The sequence below is a fragment of the Ranitomeya variabilis genome, chromosome 2 (genome assembly GCF_051348905.1).
Source record: "Ranitomeya variabilis isolate aRanVar5 chromosome 2, aRanVar5.hap1, whole genome shotgun sequence".
NCBI lineage: Eukaryota > Metazoa > Chordata > Amphibia > Anura > Dendrobatidae > Ranitomeya > Ranitomeya variabilis.
The window spans coordinates 789,345,930-789,364,952 of NC_135233.1; the positions used below are offsets into that span (position 1 = coordinate 789,345,930).

At 51.9% G+C, this 19,023-nt stretch overlaps 1 protein-coding gene across 1 annotated transcript in view; it reads right to left on the reverse strand.

Moving 5' to 3' along the window:
* LOC143803957 (dynein axonemal heavy chain 5-like) overlaps positions 1–19,023 on the reverse strand; it is a 587,287-nt gene that overhangs the window by 204,999 nt on the left and 363,265 nt on the right. The window contains exon 61 of the mRNA XM_077281707.1: positions 14,774–14,874. Coding sequence (XP_077137822.1) covers positions 14,774–14,874 — 101 coding nt within the window. The remainder of the gene's footprint in view (positions 1–14,773; positions 14,875–19,023) is intronic.

Here is a 19,023-nt window from a genome sequence, read left to right on the forward strand (position 1 = left end):
ACACCACTTTACATTTGTGTAGGCCACATTAGCTCATATTCAAGTCTAGTCCACACTTTAGAAAATTAGTGTGTCTTATACCTGTTAGGAGGAGTTGCTCAGGAATAAGCACACAAAGCCGTTAGTACTTTTCTGCTTATCTTTATCAGTCAACCAAGATGAAGAAGGCAGTGAGTAAGGCACGTGGGCGTGGGCGTGGGCGCAGAGCAGGGAGGGGACGTGGGGATTCTGTGCCTGCTGCGGGCACCGGTGAGTCATCAGCACCCACTTTCACAAGGGAACAGTCGTTCATGCGCAGCTTTGTCGCCGAGCGCCGTACACCGCTGCTGCGTCAAGACCAAATTGAAGCCGTTGTGGGATGGATGGCAGCTAATGCATCAACTTCCATTAGTGCCACATCCTCTCAGACACAGAGCACTGGAGAGCAGCCATCTGTCTCTTCACCACCTGCAAAATTGCCCAGGCAGACAGAGATCCCAGGACAGGAGCAGTCTCTACTTCTGTTCTCTGAATCATCTCTTGGCTTGGAAACAGGGGGCCAGCCAAGCAGCATTGGAGAAATGGAAGAAGAGGCAGGGTGCAGTGATGCCCAACCGCTTTTTCTGTCTTCCTCTGAAGAGGCGGGTGGGCCAGTGGCTCCGGTCACCACCTCGCAGGCCGCATCAGCTGATGATGACACTCAGGTGCCACTTACTGGTGCGTGCTCTGCTGCTGAGACTACCCAGGAGGAGCAGTTGGGGGCAGAGGGTAGTGTAGATGATGAGGTCCTTGACCCATCTTGGCGTCAGGGACAGGAAGGTGGTGGGAGCAGCTCTGAGGAAGAGATTCCCCGTACGGCCCAAAGAGGGAGAGGGAGGGGGAAGACTGCGGATCCTGCAGCCTCCGCTTTGGCACCCGTAAGGAGCATGTCTCTTCCAAAAGTCAAAAGGGGGGCTCCCAAGACTTGCAGTGCCTGGTCCTTTTTTGACACAGTTGCAGATGACATTTGCTATGTCAGATGCAAGGTGTGTCATCAAAAAATCAAAAGAGGTCAAAAAGTCGCCAACCTCAATACCTCCAACATGTGGAAACATGTGCGCAACAGGCACCCGGCGGAGTTAGACAAACACACTGAAGAGCTAGGCCAACCAACAGCGGCAGCTACCACCTCTTCAGCTCGTGTTGCCTCTTCCTCTAGCTCACACGCAGCTGGTTCGGCTTCCTCCCAGGATCGCCGTGGAAGAACCTCTGGCCCTGTTGTCCAGAGACCCGCTGTCATTCCACCCGCAGCACCACTTTCCCAGTCAACCACACACTCCCAGCCCAGTCTACAGCCATCGGTAGTACAGGCATGGGAGAAAAGGCGGCCTTTCTCGTCAAACCACCCACGAGCACAGGCTCTGACTGCAGGCATTGCCAAACTTCTGTCACTGGAAATGCTGTCATTCAGGCTGGTGGAGACTGACAGCTTCCGTGACTTGATGTCATTGGCAGTCCCACAGTACAGTGTGCCCAGCCGCTTTTACTTCAGCAGGCAAGCCGTCCCTGCCCTGCACAAGCATGTTGAGGGACACATAAAACACGCGCTACTGAACGCCGTCAGTAGCAAGGTCCACCTCACCACCGATGCGTGGACCAGTCAACATGGACAGGGGCGATACCTTTCCCTCACTGCCCATTGGGTTAATGTAGTTGAGCCGGGTACAGACCGTGCGAGTGGCGCAGGACGTGTCCTGCCCACTCCAAGGATTGCAGGAATCCATTCTGTACGCATTGACTCCTCCTCTTACACCAGTTCCTCAGAATCATCGCTGCAGGAGCCGTCACAGTCCACCTCCACATGGACCCGTGATGAACGTGTACCTGTTACGACCGACATGAGCACAGCCGTGGCCAAACGTCAACAGGCCGTCTTGAAATTAATTTTTTGGGGGAATCGTAGCCACACAGCGCAGGAGCTCTGGAATGCCATCAAGCAGGAGAGCGATGTGTGGTTTGAGCCAGCGAATCTCCAGCCAGGCATGGTAGTGTGTGATAATGGCCGAAATCTGGTGGCAGCCCTGGGCCTCGGCAACCTCACTCACATCCCATGTCTGGCACATGTGCTCAATTTGGTCGTGCAGAGTTTTTTGAGGGACTATCCGGATCTTGATGCACTGCTGCACAAGGTCCGCCTAGAGTGTGCTCACTTGCGGCGTTCCAGCACGGCAAAAGCGCGCATTGCGGCTCTGCAGCGCCGACACCGCCTGCCGGAACATCGCATCATATGTGACCTACCTACCAGGTGGAATTCCACGTTACATATGTTGGAGCGGTTGTGTGAGCAGCAGCAAGCTGTAATGGAGTACCAGCTGTATCAGGCGCAAAAAAGTCGCAGTCAGCGCCGTACAGACTTCACAACCACAGAGTGGGCCACTATGAAGGATGTCTGCCAGGTTTTGCGTCCCTTTGATTATTCCACGCGGATGGCGAGTGCAGATGATGCACTAGTCAGCATGACTGTCCCCCTTATCTGCCTGCTTGAAAAATCACTGCAAGCGCTAAGGGATGATGTTGTGGAAGAGGTGGAGGATGAGGATTCACCACTTCCATCATCTTCTGGACAGTCAGCGCCACGTGGTTCCTCACAAACGCGTAGGCAGGGGACAGTTTGTGAGGAGGATGAGGAGGAGTCAATGGAGGAGGAAGACATCCGTCCAGAGGAGGGAGTTCCCGAATTGTCCAGTACTCAGTGTGTACAGCGAGGGTGGGGTGATGACGAGCGGGCAGAGATCACGCCTCCAGCTGGGGACAGCGTTTCTTGGGCAGTTGGCAGTCTGCAGCACATGGTGGATTACATGCTGCAGTGCCTGAGAAACGACCGCCGCATCGACCACATTCTCAACATGTCTGATTATTGGGTGTTCACCCTCCTCGATCCTCGCTACCGGGACAACGTAGAAAGCCTCATCACACCGTTGAACCGGGAGCGAAAAATGCGGGAGTACCAAGACACACTGGTCAGTTCCATCATCTTCTCCATTCCAACTGAGAGAAGTGCTGCTACTGCATTCCAAAGCAGCTCAGTGCGTCCAGGCAGTGGTGGAGGCTCTGCACAAAGAGGGAGCAGAAGCAGTGCCTCTGCCCAAGGCAAGACCAGTATGGCCCAACTGTGGCACAGTTTTGTGTGCCCCCCACAAAAGTCTACACCATCACAGACGGCTCCAGTCAGCAGGAGGCAACGGTTCCGTCAGATGGTGACAGACTACATGTCTTGCCCTCTTGCTGTACTCCCAGACGGCTCTTCCCCTTTCAAGTTTTGGGTCTCAAAGCTGGATACATGGCCAGAGCTAAGCCAGTATGCATTGGAGGTGCTGTCTTGCCCTGCGGCCAGTGTATTATCGGAACGTGTCTTTAGTGCTGCAGGTGGTGTACTAACTGACCGTCGCATGCGACTATCCTCCGATAACGTTGACCGGCTTACTTTCCTGAAAATGAACAAGGCCTGGATCTCGCAGGAATTTGCCACTCCTCCTCCTGATTAAATAATTAGGTCACTGTATACGTTATCCAGGTCTCCTGTTGTGTTCATCTTTCTACCACCTGAACTTAAATTCCTGGGCTCCAACACCGCCAGTTGAGGCTCAGACGTGCCGTCTGCACAGTCAAAACATACGACCCAGTGTTATTGGGTTTCAGTAACGTCAGCTGATCCCCAGCTGTGTAGCCGGCAATGTGTCATGCGACCGCCACGCTGACACAACAACTGAAATGTAAGGGAATCTGTCCCCCCCCCCCCAAGGCGTTTGTTACTGAAAGAGCCACCTTGTGCAGCAGTAATGCTGCACAAGGAAAAAGGTAGCTATTTTGGTTTTGCTCCTTGCACACGCAAAACTTAACACTTATAAAATGTGTCCACTGATACCGTAAAACCGTCCCGGAGGTGGGACTTTCCTTCGTAATATGACGCAGCACAGCCGTCATTCCTACCCCCCCGGCGCCGCGCCCCGGCTCCTCAGCGTTGTTTGATTCCGTCCCGGAGCCTGCGCTGTTATGTTATCCCGTGGCCAGGCACACTTAGCGCTGCCCGTCTTCTGGCATCATTTGGTGTCAGGCTGGCTGCGCCTGTGCGGCCACGCTGGCCGAGAGCCCGCCTCGCAGTGTCTTCTGATTTAATCCCACTGGGGGCCTGGGATCTATGGACATGCGCAGTGCATATCTGAACCTCCACCTCTCACTCATCTCCCTATGGCTTCTTCAGACTGTTCGGTGTCAGCTGGTCCCTAATAGCATGCCACGGCCGTGACACCGCACAGTCTGGAAAAGAAGCCGTAGGGAGGGGAGTGAGAGGCGAGGATATGCACTGCGCATGGCCATGGATCCCAGGCCCCCAGTGGGATTACATCAGAAGACACTGCGAGGCGGGCTCTCGGCCAGCGCGGCCGCACAGGCGCAGCCAGCCTGACACCAAATGATGTCAGAAGATGGGCAGCGCTAAGTGTGCCTGGCCACGGGATAACATAACAGCGCAGGCTCCGGGACAGAATCAAACAACGCTGAGGAGCCGGGGCACGGCGGCGGGGGGGTAGTAATGATGGCTGTGCTGCGTCATATTACGAAGGAAAGTCCCACCTCCGGGACGGTTTCACGGCTTCAGGGGACACATTTTATAAGTGTTTAGTTCTGTGTTTGCAAGGAGCATGATGAAAAGAGCCACCTTTTCCTTTTGCATCTTTTGTGCTGCACAAGCTGGCTCTTTCAGCTACAAACGCCTTGGGGGGGGGGTTAAAGGTTCCCTTTCGACTTTCTCAGGCTTCGGCCTACATTGTGTTCCTCTGCTTTTCCACCTGCCCCTGGGCTCCAACACCGCTAGTTGCCGTCCAGAAGTGCTGTATGCACAGTCAACAGTCGCTCCTCTGTTATTGGGGTTCAGTAACGTCAGCTGTTCCCCTGCTGTGTGTGTGGCAATCCCTCCTACCTCCTCCAACCTCCTCCTCCTCCACCTGTCCCTGGGCTCCAACACCGCCAGTTGCCGTCCAGAAGTGCTGTACGCACAGTCAACAGTCCCTCCTCTGTTATTGGGGTTCAGTAACGTCAGCTGTTCCCCTGCTGTGTGTGTGGCAATCCCTCCTATCTCCTCCACCTCCTCCTCCACCTGTCCCTGGGCTCCAACACCGCTAGTTGTTGCCTGGTAGTGCTGTACGCACAGTCCCAACAGTCCCTCCTCTGTTATTGGGGTTCAGTAACGTCAGCTGTTCCCCTGCTGTGTGTGTGGCAATCCCTCCTACCTCCTCCAACCTCCTCCAACCTCCTCCTCCTCCACCTGTCCCTGGGCTCCAACACCGCCAGTTGCCGTCCAGAAGTGCTGTACGCACAGTCAACAGTCCCTCCTCTGTTATTGGGGTTCAGTAACGTCAGCTGTTCCCCTGCTGTGTGTGTGGCAATCCCTCCTACCTCCTCCAACCTCCTCCAACCTCCTCCTCCTCCACCTGTCCCTGGGCTCCAACACCGCCAGTTGCCGTCCAGAAGTGCTGTACGCACAGTCAACAGTCCCTCCTCTGTTATTGGGGTTCAGTAACGTCAGCTGTTCCCCTGCTGTGTGTGTGGCAATCCCTCCTACCTCCTCCAACCTCCTCCTCCTCCACCTGTCCCTGGGCTCCAACACCGCCAGTTGCCGTCCAGAAGTGCTGTACGCACAGTCAACAGTCCCTCCTCTGTTATTGGGGTTCAGTAACGTCAGCTGTTCCCCTGCTGTGTGTGTGGCAATCCCTCCTACCTCCTCCAACCTCCTCCAACCTCCTCCTCCTCCACCTGTCCCTGGGCTCCAACACCGCCAGTTGCCGTCCAGAAGTGCTGTACGCACAGTCAACAGTCCCTCCTCTGTTATTGGGGTTCAGTAACGTCAGCTGTTCCCCTGCTGTGTGTGTGGCAATCCCTCCTACCTCCTCCAACCTCCTCCAACCTCCTCCTCCTCCACCTGTCCCTGGGCTCCAACACCGCCAGTTGCCGTCCAGAAGTGCTGTACGCACAGTCAACAGTCCCTCCTCTGTTATTGGGGTTCAGTAACGTCAGCTGTTCCCCTGCTGTGTGTGTGGCAATCCCTCCTACCTCCTCCAACCTCCTCCAACCTCCTCCTCCTCCACCTGTCCCTGGGCTCCAACACCGCCAGTTGCCGTCCAGAAGTGCTGTACGCACAGTCAACAGTCCCTCCTCTGTTATTGGGGTTCAGTAACGTCAGCTGTTCCCCTGCTGTGTGTGTGGCAATCCCTCCTACCTCCTCCAACCTCCTCCAACCTCCTCCTCCTCCACCTGTCCCTGGGCTCCAACACCGCCAGTTGCCGTCCAGAAGTGCTGTACGCACAGTCAACAGTCCCTCCTCTGTTATTGGGGTTCAGTAACGTCAGCTGTTCCCCTGCTGTGTGTGTGGCAATCCCTCCTACCTCCTCCAACCTCCTCCAACCTCCTCCTCCTCCACCTGTCCCTGGGCTCCAACACCGCCAGTTGCCGTCCAGAAGTGCTGTACGCACAGTCAACAGTCCCTCCTCTGTTATTGGGGTTCAGTAACGTCAGCTGTTCCCCTGCTGTGTGTGTGGCAATCCCTCCTACCTCCTCCAACCTCCTCCAACCTCCTCCTCCTCCACCTGTCCCTGGGCTCCAACACCGCCAGTTGCCGTCCAGAAGTGCTGTACGCACAGTCAACAGTCCCTCCTCTGTTATTGGGGTTCAGTAACGTCAGCTGTTCCCCTGCTGTGTGTGTGGCAATCCCTCCTACCTCCTCCAACCTCCTCCAACCTCCTCCTCCTCCACCTGTCCCTGGGCTCCAACACCGCCAGTTGCCGTCCAGAAGTGCTGTACGCACAGTCAACAGTCCCTCCTCTGTTATTGGGGTTCAGTAACGTCAGCTGTTCCCCTGCTGTGTGTGTGGCAATCCCTCCTACCTCCTCCAACCTCCTCCAACCTCCTCCTCCTCCACCTGTCCCTGGGCTCCAACACCGCCAGTTGCCGTCCAGAAGTGCTGTACGCACAGTCAACAGTCCCTCCTCTGTTATTGGGGTTCAGTAACGTCAGCTGTTCCCCTGCTGTGTGTGTGGCAATCCCTCCTACCTCCTCCAACCTCCTCCTCCTCCACCTGTCCCTGGGCTCCAACACCGCCAGTTGCCGTCCAGAAGTGCTGTACGCACAGTCAACAGTCCCTCCTCTGTTATTGGGGTTCAGTAACGTCAGCTGTTCCCCTGCTGTGTGTGTGGCAATCCCTCCTACCTCCTCCAACCTCCTCCAACCTCCTCCTCCTCCACCTGTCCCTGGGCTCCAACACCGCCAGTTGCCGTCCAGAAGTGCTGTACGCACAGTCAACAGTCCCTCCTCTGTTATTGGGGTTCAGTAACGTCAGCTGTTCCCCTGCTGTGTGTGTGGCAATCCCTCCTACCTCCTCCAACCTCCTCCAACCTCCTCCTCCTCCACCTGTCCCTGGGCTCCAACACCGCCAGTTGCCGTCCAGAAGTGCTGTACGCACAGTCAACAGTCCCTCCTCTGTTATTGGGGTTCAGTAACGTCAGCTGTTCCCCTGCTGTGTGTGTGGCAATCCCTCCTACCTCCTCCAACCTCCTCCAACCTCCTCCTCCTCCACCTGTCCCTGGGCTCCAACACCGCTAGTTGCCGTCCAGAAGTGCTGTACGCACAGAGCCAAACACCTCGCCAATGTGTTAGTGGGGTTCAGCACCGCCAGCTGTTCCCCTGCTGTGTATACGGCAACGTGTACTGCGACCGCCACGCAGACACAACAAGTTAAATGTAAGGGAACCTGACCCCCCCCCCCCCCCAGGCGTTTGTTACTGAAGGAGCCACCTTGTGCAGCAGTAATGATGCAAAGGGAAAAAGTGCCTCTTTTCGTGATGCTCCTTGCACATGCTGAACCTAACACTTATGAAATGTGTCCCCACACAGCGTTAAACCGTCCGGTAGGTGGAACTTTCCTTTGTCGTGTGACGCAGCACAGCCATCATTTTTACCCCCTTGGCGCCGTGCGCCCCCTCCTCAGCGTTGTTTGAATCTGTCCCGGAGCCTGCGCTGTTAGGTTAGCCCTTGGCCATGCACACATGTTGCGCTGCCCGTCTTCTGACCTCATTTGGTGTCAGGCTGGCTGCGCCTGTGCGGGTGCGCTGGCCGAGATCCCGCCTCGCAGTGTCGTCTAATGTAATCCCACCGCGGGCCTGTGATCCGTGCCCGTGCGCAGTGCATATCCTCTCCTCTCACTCCCCTCCCTACGGCTTCTTCAGACTGTGCGATGTCAGCTGGTCCCTAATAGCATGCCACGGCCGTGACACCGCACAGTCTGAAAAAGCCGTAGGGAGGGGAGTGAGAGGAGAGGATATGCACTGCGCACGGGCACGGATCACAGGCCCGCGGTGGGATTACATTAGACGACACTGCGAGGCGGGATCTCGGCCAGCGCACCCGCACAGGCGCAGCCAGCCTGACACCAAATGAGGTCAGAAGACGGGCAGCGCAACATGTGTGCATGGCCAAGGGCTAACCTAACAGCGCAGGCTCCGGGACAGATTCAAACAACGCTGAGGAGGCGGCGCACGGCGCCAAGGGGGTAAAAATGATGGCTGTGCTGCGTCACACGACAAAGGAAAGTTCCACCTACCGGACGGTTTAACGCTGTGAGGAGACACATTTCATAAATGTTAGGTTCCGCATGTACAAGGACCATAATTAAAAGAGCTAAGTTTACCTTTTCCAGCATTAGTGCTGTACACAATGGCTCTTTCAGCTACAAACGCCTGGGGGGGGGGGGGGGGGGGTTAAAGGTTTCCTTTCAACTTGCTCGAGTGCAGGCTTCGGCCTACACTCCGCTCCCCCTGCTCCTCCTGCTGACCCTGGGCTCTAACACCGCCAGTTTTTGCCCAGATGTGCTAGCTGCACAGAGAAAAACACCAGCCAATGTGTCAGTGGGGTTCAGCACCGCCAGCTGTTCCCCTGCTGTGTAGCCGGCAACGTGTCCTGCGACCGCCACGCAGACACAAGAACTGAAATTGAAGGGAACCTGTCCCCCCTCCCCCAGGCGTTTTTACGTTATCCAGCCACCTTGTACAGCGGTAATGCTGCATGTGTGCAAGGTGGCTCAGAAACGTATTCTCCTCGCACATGTGGAACTGAAAACACGTCTGAAATGTGTCCTCTGTGTGACCATTTAACCGTCCCGGTGGTGTGACTTTCCTTTGTAATGACACGCTGCAACCCCCTTGGTAGCGCTGCCCGTCTTCTGGCATCATTGTTTGGCTGCCTGCGCCTCTGCGGCCGCCCTGACCCACACAACGCCCCTCGGTGTCTTATTTATTGGGACTGCGAGGGTGTGATTCATGGGCAGGATCAGTGCATCAGTTCGCCTGTCCCTCCTCTCCTTCCGCCTTCTTCGGACTGTGCGGCTTCATGGCCGTGGCATGCGATAAGGGATCAGATGACGCCGCACAGTCTGAAGCGGGTGTAAGGACCCGAGTGTGAGAGGCCAACATATGTGCTGCGCCAGGCCCTGAATCCCAGCCCCGCAGTGTTTTAACAATGTTAAGACACTGCGGGGCTGGGATTCATGGGCATCGCGAACCGCACCGGCCGACATTACATGATGCCAGAAGATGGGCAGCGCTAACGGCGCTAGGCCAGGGGATAACACGACAGCGCAGACTCCTGTACAGCAAATAACAACGCTCGGGAGGCTGCACCCAGCACCAAGGTGGGATTCTTGACATCTGTGCTGCGTCTCATTACAAAGGGAACTCGCGCCTCCAACACAGTTTGACTGTATAAAGGGCTAAATGTTATACGTGTTTCATTCAGCGTGTGCAAGGAGAAAAATTAAAAGAGCAACCTTTGACTTGTGCAGCACTACTGCTGCATAAGCTGTGGCTCTTCTACTTTGTAACCCCTGAGGGGGGGTTAAAGGTGACTTTTGAAATCGGTTCAATTAGGCTTCGGCCTACACTCTGCTCCACCTGCAGAGCCCGGGCTCCAACAACGCTAGTTGCTGTCCGGAAGTGCTGGCTGCACAGAGCCAAACACCTCGCCAATGTGTCAGTGGGGTCCAGCACCGCCAGCTGTTCCCCTGCTGTGTAGCCGGCAACGTGTCCTGCAAAAGCCACGCAGACACAACAGACCCAAAGCTGCCGCCAGTGCAGGCTTCGGCCTACACTCCCCTCCCCCTGCTCCTCCTCCTCCTGCTCCTCCTCCTGCTGTCCCTGGGCTCTAACACACCGCCAGTTGGGGCCCAGATGTGCTAGCTGCACAGAGAAAAACACCAGCCAATGTGTCAGTGGGGTCCAGCACCGCCAGCTGTTCCCCTGCTGTGCAGCCGGCAACGTGTCCTGCAAAAGCCACGCAGACACAAGAACTGAAATTGAAGGGAACCTGTCCCCCCTCCCCCAGGCGTTTTTACGTTATCCAGCCACCTTGTACAGCGGTAATGCTGCATGTGTGCAAGGTGGCTCAGAAACGTATTCTCCTCGCACATGTGGAACTGAAAACACGTCTGAAATGTGTCCTCTGTGTGACCATTTAACCGTCCCGGTGGTGTGACTTTCCTTTGTAATGACACGCTGCAACCCCCTTGGTAGCGCTGCCCGTCTTCTGGCATCATTGTTTGGCTGCCTGCGCCTCTGCGGCCGCCCTGACCCACACAACGCCCCTCGGTGTCTTATTTATTGGGACTGCGAGGGTGTGATTCATGGGCAGGATCAGTGCATCAGTTCGCCTGTCCCTCCTCTCCTTCCGCCTTCTTCGGACTGTGCGGCTTCATGGCCGTGGCATGCGATAAGGGATCAGATGACGCCGCACAGTCTGAAGCGGGTGTAAGGACCCGAGTGTGAGAGGCCAACATATGTGCTGCGCCAGGCCCTGAATCCCAGCCCCGCAGTGTTTTAACAATGTTAAGACACTGCGGGGCTGGGATTCATGGGCATCGCGAACCGCACCGGCCGACATTACATGATGCCAGAAGATGGGCAGCGCTAACGGCGCTAGGCCAGGGGATAACACGACAGCGCAGACTCCTGTACAGCAAATAACAACGCTCGGGAGGCTGCACCCAGCACCAAGGTGGGATTCTTGACATCTGTGCTGCGTCTCATTACAAAGGGAACTCGCGCCTCCAACACAGTTTGACTGTATAAAGGGCTAAATGTTATACGTGTTTCATTCAGCGTGTGCAAGGAGAAAAATTAAAAGAGCAACCTTTGACTTGTGCAGCACTACTGCTGCATAAGCTGTGGCTCTTCTACTTTGTAACCCCTGAGGGGGGGTTAAAGGTGACTTTTGAAATCGGTTCAATTAGGCTTCGGCCTACACTCTGCTCCACCTGCAGAGCCCGGGCTCCAACAACGCTAGTTGCTGTCCGGAAGTGCTGGCTGCACAGAGCCAAACACCTCGCCAATGTGTCAGTGGGGTCCAGCACCGCCAGCTGTTCCCCTGCTGTGTAGCCGGCAACGTGTCCTGCAAAAGCCACGCAGACACAACAGACCCAAAGCTGCCGCCAGTGCAGGCTTCGGCCTACACTCCCCTCCCCCTGCTCCTCCTCCTCCTGCTCCTCCTCCTGCTGTCCCTGGGCTCTAACACACCGCCAGTTGGGGCCCAGATGTGCTAGCTGCACAGAGAAAAACACCAGCCAATGTGTCAGTGGGGTCCAGCACCGCCAGCTGTTCCCCTGCTGTGCAGCCGGCAACGTGTCCTGCAAAAGCCACGCAGACACAAGAACTGAAATTGAAGGGAACCTGTCCCCCCTCCCCCAGGCGTTTTTACGTTATCCAGCCACCTTGTACAGCGGTAATGCTGCATGTGTGCAAGGTGGCTCAGAAACGTATTCTCCTCGCACATGTGGAACTGAAAACACGTCTGAAATGTGTCCTCTGTGTGACCATTTAACCGTCCCGGTGGTGTGACTTTCCTTTGTAATGACACGCTGCAACCCCCTTGGTAGCGCTGCCCGTCTTCTGGCATCATTGTTTGGCTGCCTGCGCCTCTGCGGCCGCCCTGACCCACACAACGCCCCTCGGTGTCTTATTTATTGGGACTGCGAGGGTGTGATTCATGGGCAGGATCAGTGCATCAGTTCGCCTGTCCCTCCTCTCCTTCCGCCTTCTTCGGACTGTGCGGCTTCATGGCCGTGGCATGCGATAAGGGATCAGATGACGCCGCACAGTCTGAAGCGGGTGTAAGGACCCGAGTGTGAGAGGCCAACATATGTGCTGCGCCAGGCCCTGAATCCCAGCCCCGCAGTGTTTTAACAATGTTAAGACACTGCGGGGCTGGGATTCATGGGCATCGCGAACCGCACCGGCCGACATTACATGATGCCAGAAGATGGGCAGCGCTAACGGCGCTAGGCCAGGGGATAACACGACAGCGCAGACTCCTGTACAGCAAATAACAACGCTCGGGAGGCTGCACCCAGCACCAAGGTGGGATTCTTGACATCTGTGCTGCGTCTCATTACAAAGGGAACTCGCGCCTCCAACACAGTTTGACTGTATAAAGGGCTAAATGTTATACGTGTTTCATTCAGCGTGTGCAAGGAGAAAAATTAAAAGAGCAACCTTTGACTTGTGCAGCACTACTGCTGCATAAGCTGTGGCTCTTCTACTTTGTAACCCCTGAGGGGGGGTTAAAGGTGACCTTTGAAATCGGTTCAAGTAGGCTTCGGCCTACACTCTGCTCCCCCTGCAGAGCCCGGGCTCCAACACCGATCGTTGCTGTCCGGAAGTGCTGGCTGCACAGAGCCAAACACCTCGCCAATGTGTCAGTGGGGTCCAGCACCGCCAGCTGTTCCCCTGCTGTGTAGCCGGCAACGTGTCCTGCAAAAGCCACGCAGACACAACAGACCCAAAGCTGCCGCCAGTGCAGGCTTCGGCCTACACTCCCCTCCCCCTGCTCCTCCTCCTCCTGCTCCTCCTCCTGCTGACCCTGGGCTCTAACAAACCGCCAGTTGGGGCCCAGATGTGCTAGCTGCACAGAGAAAAACACCTCGCCAATGTGTCAGTGGGGTCCAGCACCGCCAGCTGTTCCCCTGCTGTGCAGCCGGCATCGTGTCCTGCAAAAGCCACGCAGACACTTGCTCTTGTACCTTCTGCTCCCCATCCTGGTTCCAGTACCGTCAGCTGGTTCCGGGCAGAGCCTTTGGCTTAGGTGCCTCCCTTTGGTATCCGAGTTCCACCAACGTCAGGTGGTCCTTGGTAGTGCTTTCAGGCACGGGTACCTCCTGCTTAGTAACCGGGTTCCAGTAACGTCAGCTGGTCCTCGGTAGTTCCATTGGCTCTTGGACCTTCGGCTACCCATCCGGGTTCCAGCACCGTCAGCTGGTTCTCGGCAGTGTCTTTTGCTCTTGTACCTTCTGCTCCCCATCCTGGTTCCAGTACCGTCAGCTGGTTCCGGGCAGAGCCTTTGGCTTAGGTGCCTCCCTCTGGGTATCCGAGTTCCACCAACGTCAGGTGGTCCTTGGTAGTGCTTTCAGCACAGGTACCTCCTGCTTAGTAACCGGGTTCCAGTAACGTCAGCTGGTCCTCGGTAGTTCCATTGGCTCTTGGACCTTCGGGTAGCCATCCGAGTTCCAGTTCCATCAGCTGGTTCTCGGCATTTTCTCAGCCTTCTTGTACCTTCTGCTACATTTCCAAGTTCAAGAGACTAAACACAATGACCCAGAAGACCACCCCTAAGATGACGACGACACCAGAGACGACAACCACCGTGATGACGACGACCCTGGAGACGATGACCCCGAAGACCACCCCGATGACGACGACCCCGGAGACGACGACCCTGAAGACCACCCCGATGACGACGACCCCGGAGACGACGACCCTGGAGACGACGACGACCTGGAAGACCGAGAAGCAGAAGAACAAGAGGCTGCAGAACAAAGAGCAGAAGGACATTAAGCATAACACAAAATATCAGAGCAAAAAATATTATGTAAATTATAAGCAGAAGAAGACTAAGCAGTGTATGGGGGTGAGTCCGTTCCTCCTCGTGGTGCCCCTGGATAAAGCCTGATGCTGCAGGCCAAACTGAACGCGGACAAATGTAACTGTTTTGTGACAGGCAGAACGGAAGGTGTAATCTTCAAACTTTTATAGATAACAACTACGGGAATGCCTGTCACAAATAAGAATATGATGAAGAAGTTGAATATGATGAAGATAATAGTAAAATAAAAAGAATATGAACAATGTAACCCAAAAAATAATAGGTAGAAGATGAAGAAGAAGATGAATAAGGTGAAGAAGTTGATGTCAAAGAAGCTGATGATGAGGATAATTAAGAAGAAAGCGTGGGAGAAGTAAAAAAGAAGGTGAAGGGCGTGGAAGTAGTGAAACATCAATATCTGACATAAAAAAAAAAAAAAAAACATAGTCAAATTCTTTCTAACGCCGAACTTCATAAAAAAAAATAAAAAATCCTGCTATTCTATTACATTGGGCTAAACCTCTGTCCCTTTAATATCTCCGCCACGTCCCCCAATACATCCTACAATATTCTTAGTTGTTTTCCTTCATGTAGAATGAACCTACAAGTGTATAAAGGGTTTATTTTAATTCCGATATTTTCGTCCCATTGACTTGCATTGGGATCGGGTATCGGTATCGGATTGGATTCCGATACTGTGACGGTATCGGCCGATACTTTCCGATACCGATACTTTCCGATATCGGAAAGTATCGCTCAACACTAATTATCACTACTTTCAGAAACATATTTCTGCATAATAATAATTTATATTAACAGTTCTTTACTTTGTTTACTGTACCTTTAACACACATCAATTTACCTCGTTACAGTGCTGTATGCCATTCTCATCAGGTGTAGGGAGATGCAGATCATCAATAAATAACTGCAAAGTTTTTCCATCCTTTGCACCATATATGAAACCTGAAATGTATAGTATGCTTCAAAAGATTTCAAAATAACATAGATTTACATTCCATAGACAGAAACAGATTTTCCTTAAAGGGGTATTCTCAAGCTACTAAATTGGTATAGCTGACTAGACAGCATGAAAATAAGCAAGTTTGCAATGGACTTGCTTCTTCTGTTTTTATTCTCCTGGTGTAAGAGCTTTTATCTTACAAGGTGTACAGATTGTTTCCAATGAGCCTAGCCATTAAATCCTGATAGAGTGTAGTAGTTACATTCCAGGACGAAGAATTAACTCCTGAGTTGCAAGCCACATCTCTCCAGGTCATTGATTTCATAGAGCATTGAGCTGCTCAGTTCCATTCCCCCTCCCTCTTAGTTCCTGACAAAGCTGCTGTTATCAGTTTTGCATGAGGACAATCCCTGGCTCCCACCCTCTATTGCCAGATTCTACAGTAGCTGTCTTAATCACAGCTCTCACTTTCCTGAGCAGTTTTCTTGTTCAAAGGCCATGTCCTGTTATCTCTATGTGGAAATATACGGATAACAGTATACACTTCAGAATAATGACAGACCATTAAAGAGGACCTTTCATCAAAATTTTCAGGATGAACTAGACATAGAATGTAAAAGGCAATGCAGAGCACAATAAAACTTTTTTTTTTATTTTGTCTTTTTGTTGTGGAGTTATTAGCAATTAAAATATTTGTGACTTAACAGTTACATTTTGTTTCAGTCCAAGTGAGCATTACCAGAAAGGCATTACTAGGGGTGTGTAATTCTTCCTATTTATTATGCTGACTAATCATAAGCAGGCAGCAACACACTAGGGAAAGAAGAACATGCCCGCACAATAGCATTGACCGTGTGCTCTCTTCACTGAAGTGTGATGATGTGCTGGAGTACAGCAGAGCTAAATGTGATTTGCTGACAGCTTTCAGCTCTCATCTCTGGCAACCTATTTGTTATACAGAAAATGGAGTACTGACTTTAAATTATATATCATAAAAATGATCAATTTTATTAGTGAAAAAGTGATAAAATGTACAACAGAAGATACAAAATCCCAAGGACTAGCAGGCAATAGTCATGAACAGCTAGTAGTAATGTAATATAGAGTACAATATAGCAACAGCATGGCAAACATAGTAATTGAATGAGACTAATAGTAAGGCTAGAGTCATTCCAGTGCATGGCGTCCGATGTGAGAGCATCGGATGCGATATGCTAATGACCCTTGGGCTCCAGCAATGCTGCAAGCAGGAGCCGAGGGTCATGCTACTGTATTCTGATAATCTCGCACAGAGAAGATCGGATCACAGCTGTGGAGGAGGCAGAGAAAGTAATCTCTCCATCTCCTCCACTGCCGGCATCAGCGTATATCGCACCGCACTCTGAGTGATATGCTTTGTGTCAGTCGCAGCCACAGACTTATATGGGTGTGCGTGAGCTGAGTCTCACTGCCAATCACAGCATACTGCGGTTGTTCTCGCATGCCTTTTCGCCATGAGAAAATAATCACAGATGTGAACTGTCCCGTAACACTGGGCCGAGTGCTATGGCGATGTTTTATCGCATAGCACTCAGCCGTGTTGTACGGTAGTGTGACTCCAGCCTAATGCTCATTTACTCATTATTACCTAATTACCTATACCTAGCAGCATAGTAGCTTTGCTATAGACAAAATGCAAGAACATGTCAAAGTAAAGCGCTTACCCATTATAAAGTTCCAGTTTAGAATCCCAGGGGAGAGCACGTGTGTTTCGCATTTGCCGGCCAGTGCACCAGCCAGGGTTTGTAGAGGTGACAGTCAAGGACTAGGGATGTGCAGGTGACGGGGTGAAAGACTCACATAGGGCATTAGGGAAGCTTAGGGACAGGCACAGGTTGGTGTCAGGAGGTGTCCGATCCCCCATTTCCGACTGTTAGGGCCTTTGTCTTCTTTTTCCAACCCGTTGTGTTTATATGCTGTGTTGTCCACTGGACTTACCCATGTCCGAGCGTGACAGCTGTACAAACTAATCACAGCACCTTGTAAAGGATATAGCCCGATAAAAATCCTACTTTGATTATCCCATATATATTGCAGTGTTTCCATCTATCTCTGTCCCACCTATTCTTAAGGGTATGTGCACACGTTGCGGATTTCTTGCAGAAATTTCCTGAAGAAAACCGGAAATTTTCTGCAAGAAATCCGCATTTTTTTTTTTCCGTTTTTTTCGCTTTTTTTAGCATTCTGCAAGCGTAATTGGCTTGCAGAATGCTAAAGTTTTCCAAGCAATCTGTAGCATCGCTTGGAAAACTGACTGACAGGTTGGTCACACTTGTCAAACATAGCGTTTGACAAGTGTGACCAACTATTTACTATAGATGCAGCTTATGCAGCATCTATAGTAAAAGATAGAATGTTTAAAAATAATAAAAAAAATAAAAAAATGCTTATACTCACCCAGACATCTCCTCAGCGGCGTCCGTTCCTCTTCCTATAGCTGGTCTGTGCGCACAGGACCTTCCGTGACGTCACGGTCACGTGAGCGGTCACATGACCGCTCACGACCAATCACAGGACAGTGACGTCATCGGCAGGTCCTTCACCGCACATCAGCTACAGGAACCGAAGCGACAGCGTGCAGTGGAGGCGGGAAGACATCGAGGGTGAGTATAGGACTGTTTTTTATTTTAATTCTTATTTTTTGACCACTTATATGGTGTCCAGTGCGTGGAGGAGAGTCTCCTCTCCTCCACCCTGGGTACCAACCGCACATAATCTGCTTACTTCCCGCATGGTGTGCACAGCCCCGTGCGGGAAGTAAGCAGATCAATGGACCCCTAGGTGTGCGGAATCCCCTGCAATTCCGCATTTTAATGAACATGTTGCTTTTTTTTCCGCGATGCGATTTTTTTGCGGAAAAAAAGGCTACATTTGCACAAAAAATGCGGAATACACTTAAAATAATAGGAGGCATATGTTAGCGTTTTTTTCGCGTTTTTATCACGTTTTTATAGCGAAAAAACGCGAAAAAAACGCGAAAAATACTTAACGTGTGCACATGGCCTTAGAGGGGTATTCGCAAGTTTGGAAGTTTTCCCTTATCCGTAGGATAAGGAATAACTTTCAGATCTGTCAGGGTCTTATCACTGGGACCCTCACCAATCCCAATGTTTCTAAAAAAAAAACTCCCTTGAAGTCAAATTGTCACTATCACTGTAGATAAATAATTTCCAAAATGATGTCACTTGAGGGGGATTCTGCTCTTTTAGCACTAAGGGGCTCTGTATATGGAGTGTAAAAACAATTCTATGATAATTTGTTCTACAAGAATCAAATAGTGCTTCATCCCTCCCGAGTGTCGCCGTGTGGTTAATCAGAACTGTAGAGCCACATATGGGATATTTCCACATTCAGCAGAAATTGTGGGTCAAACTTTGGTGTCATTTATATTCATTTCCCTATGTGAAAATGTAAAATCTGAGGATAAAACTAAATTTTTGTGGTAAAAATGTCAATATTATCTCTTCATTGCCCAATGGTATAAAATTCTGTGACACACCCATGGTGTCTATATGATCACTGCACCCTTTGAATTTATTGCATACATTTTTGCATGCAGTTTGGTTTGTATGCTTTGGTTGTTGAAAGTGGAAGGGGGGACACAATTTGCCTTATCTTCTTAAGGCACCAAAATACCTTGTCCCGGCCCTGGTATAGATGCTGGCTACATCAATAACACTGAGTCTGGCACTTTTCCTTTTTCTCTCTCCCTTTATCAATTTAATATCTGTATTATCCCCAGACTATTACTCTTATCTTTTCTAGTGCTGCCGTTTTACAGCACATTACTGTCTACAATATGTGTCCAATAATTTAGTGTGTTGACTATTTGCCCAATATTTTAGGGCTTTCTATTCCTATCTCTATTGCTTAGATGTGAGCTCTGATAAACTCTCACTATCCTAAAACCACTTTAAAATGTCTGCTGCATTCCCTGCCTAGGATTTATAGGGGCTATGATAGTCTCTCTTAGTTGGCTGCAGTCATGTCAGCTGTCTGTGATATAACTGCTGTAATATGTATATAAAAGGACAAAGAAGGAAGGCACTCACCGGTCCAAGATTCGTCACTTTATTCCATCTTCAAATAAAATTCATGGCCGGGGGAGTGAA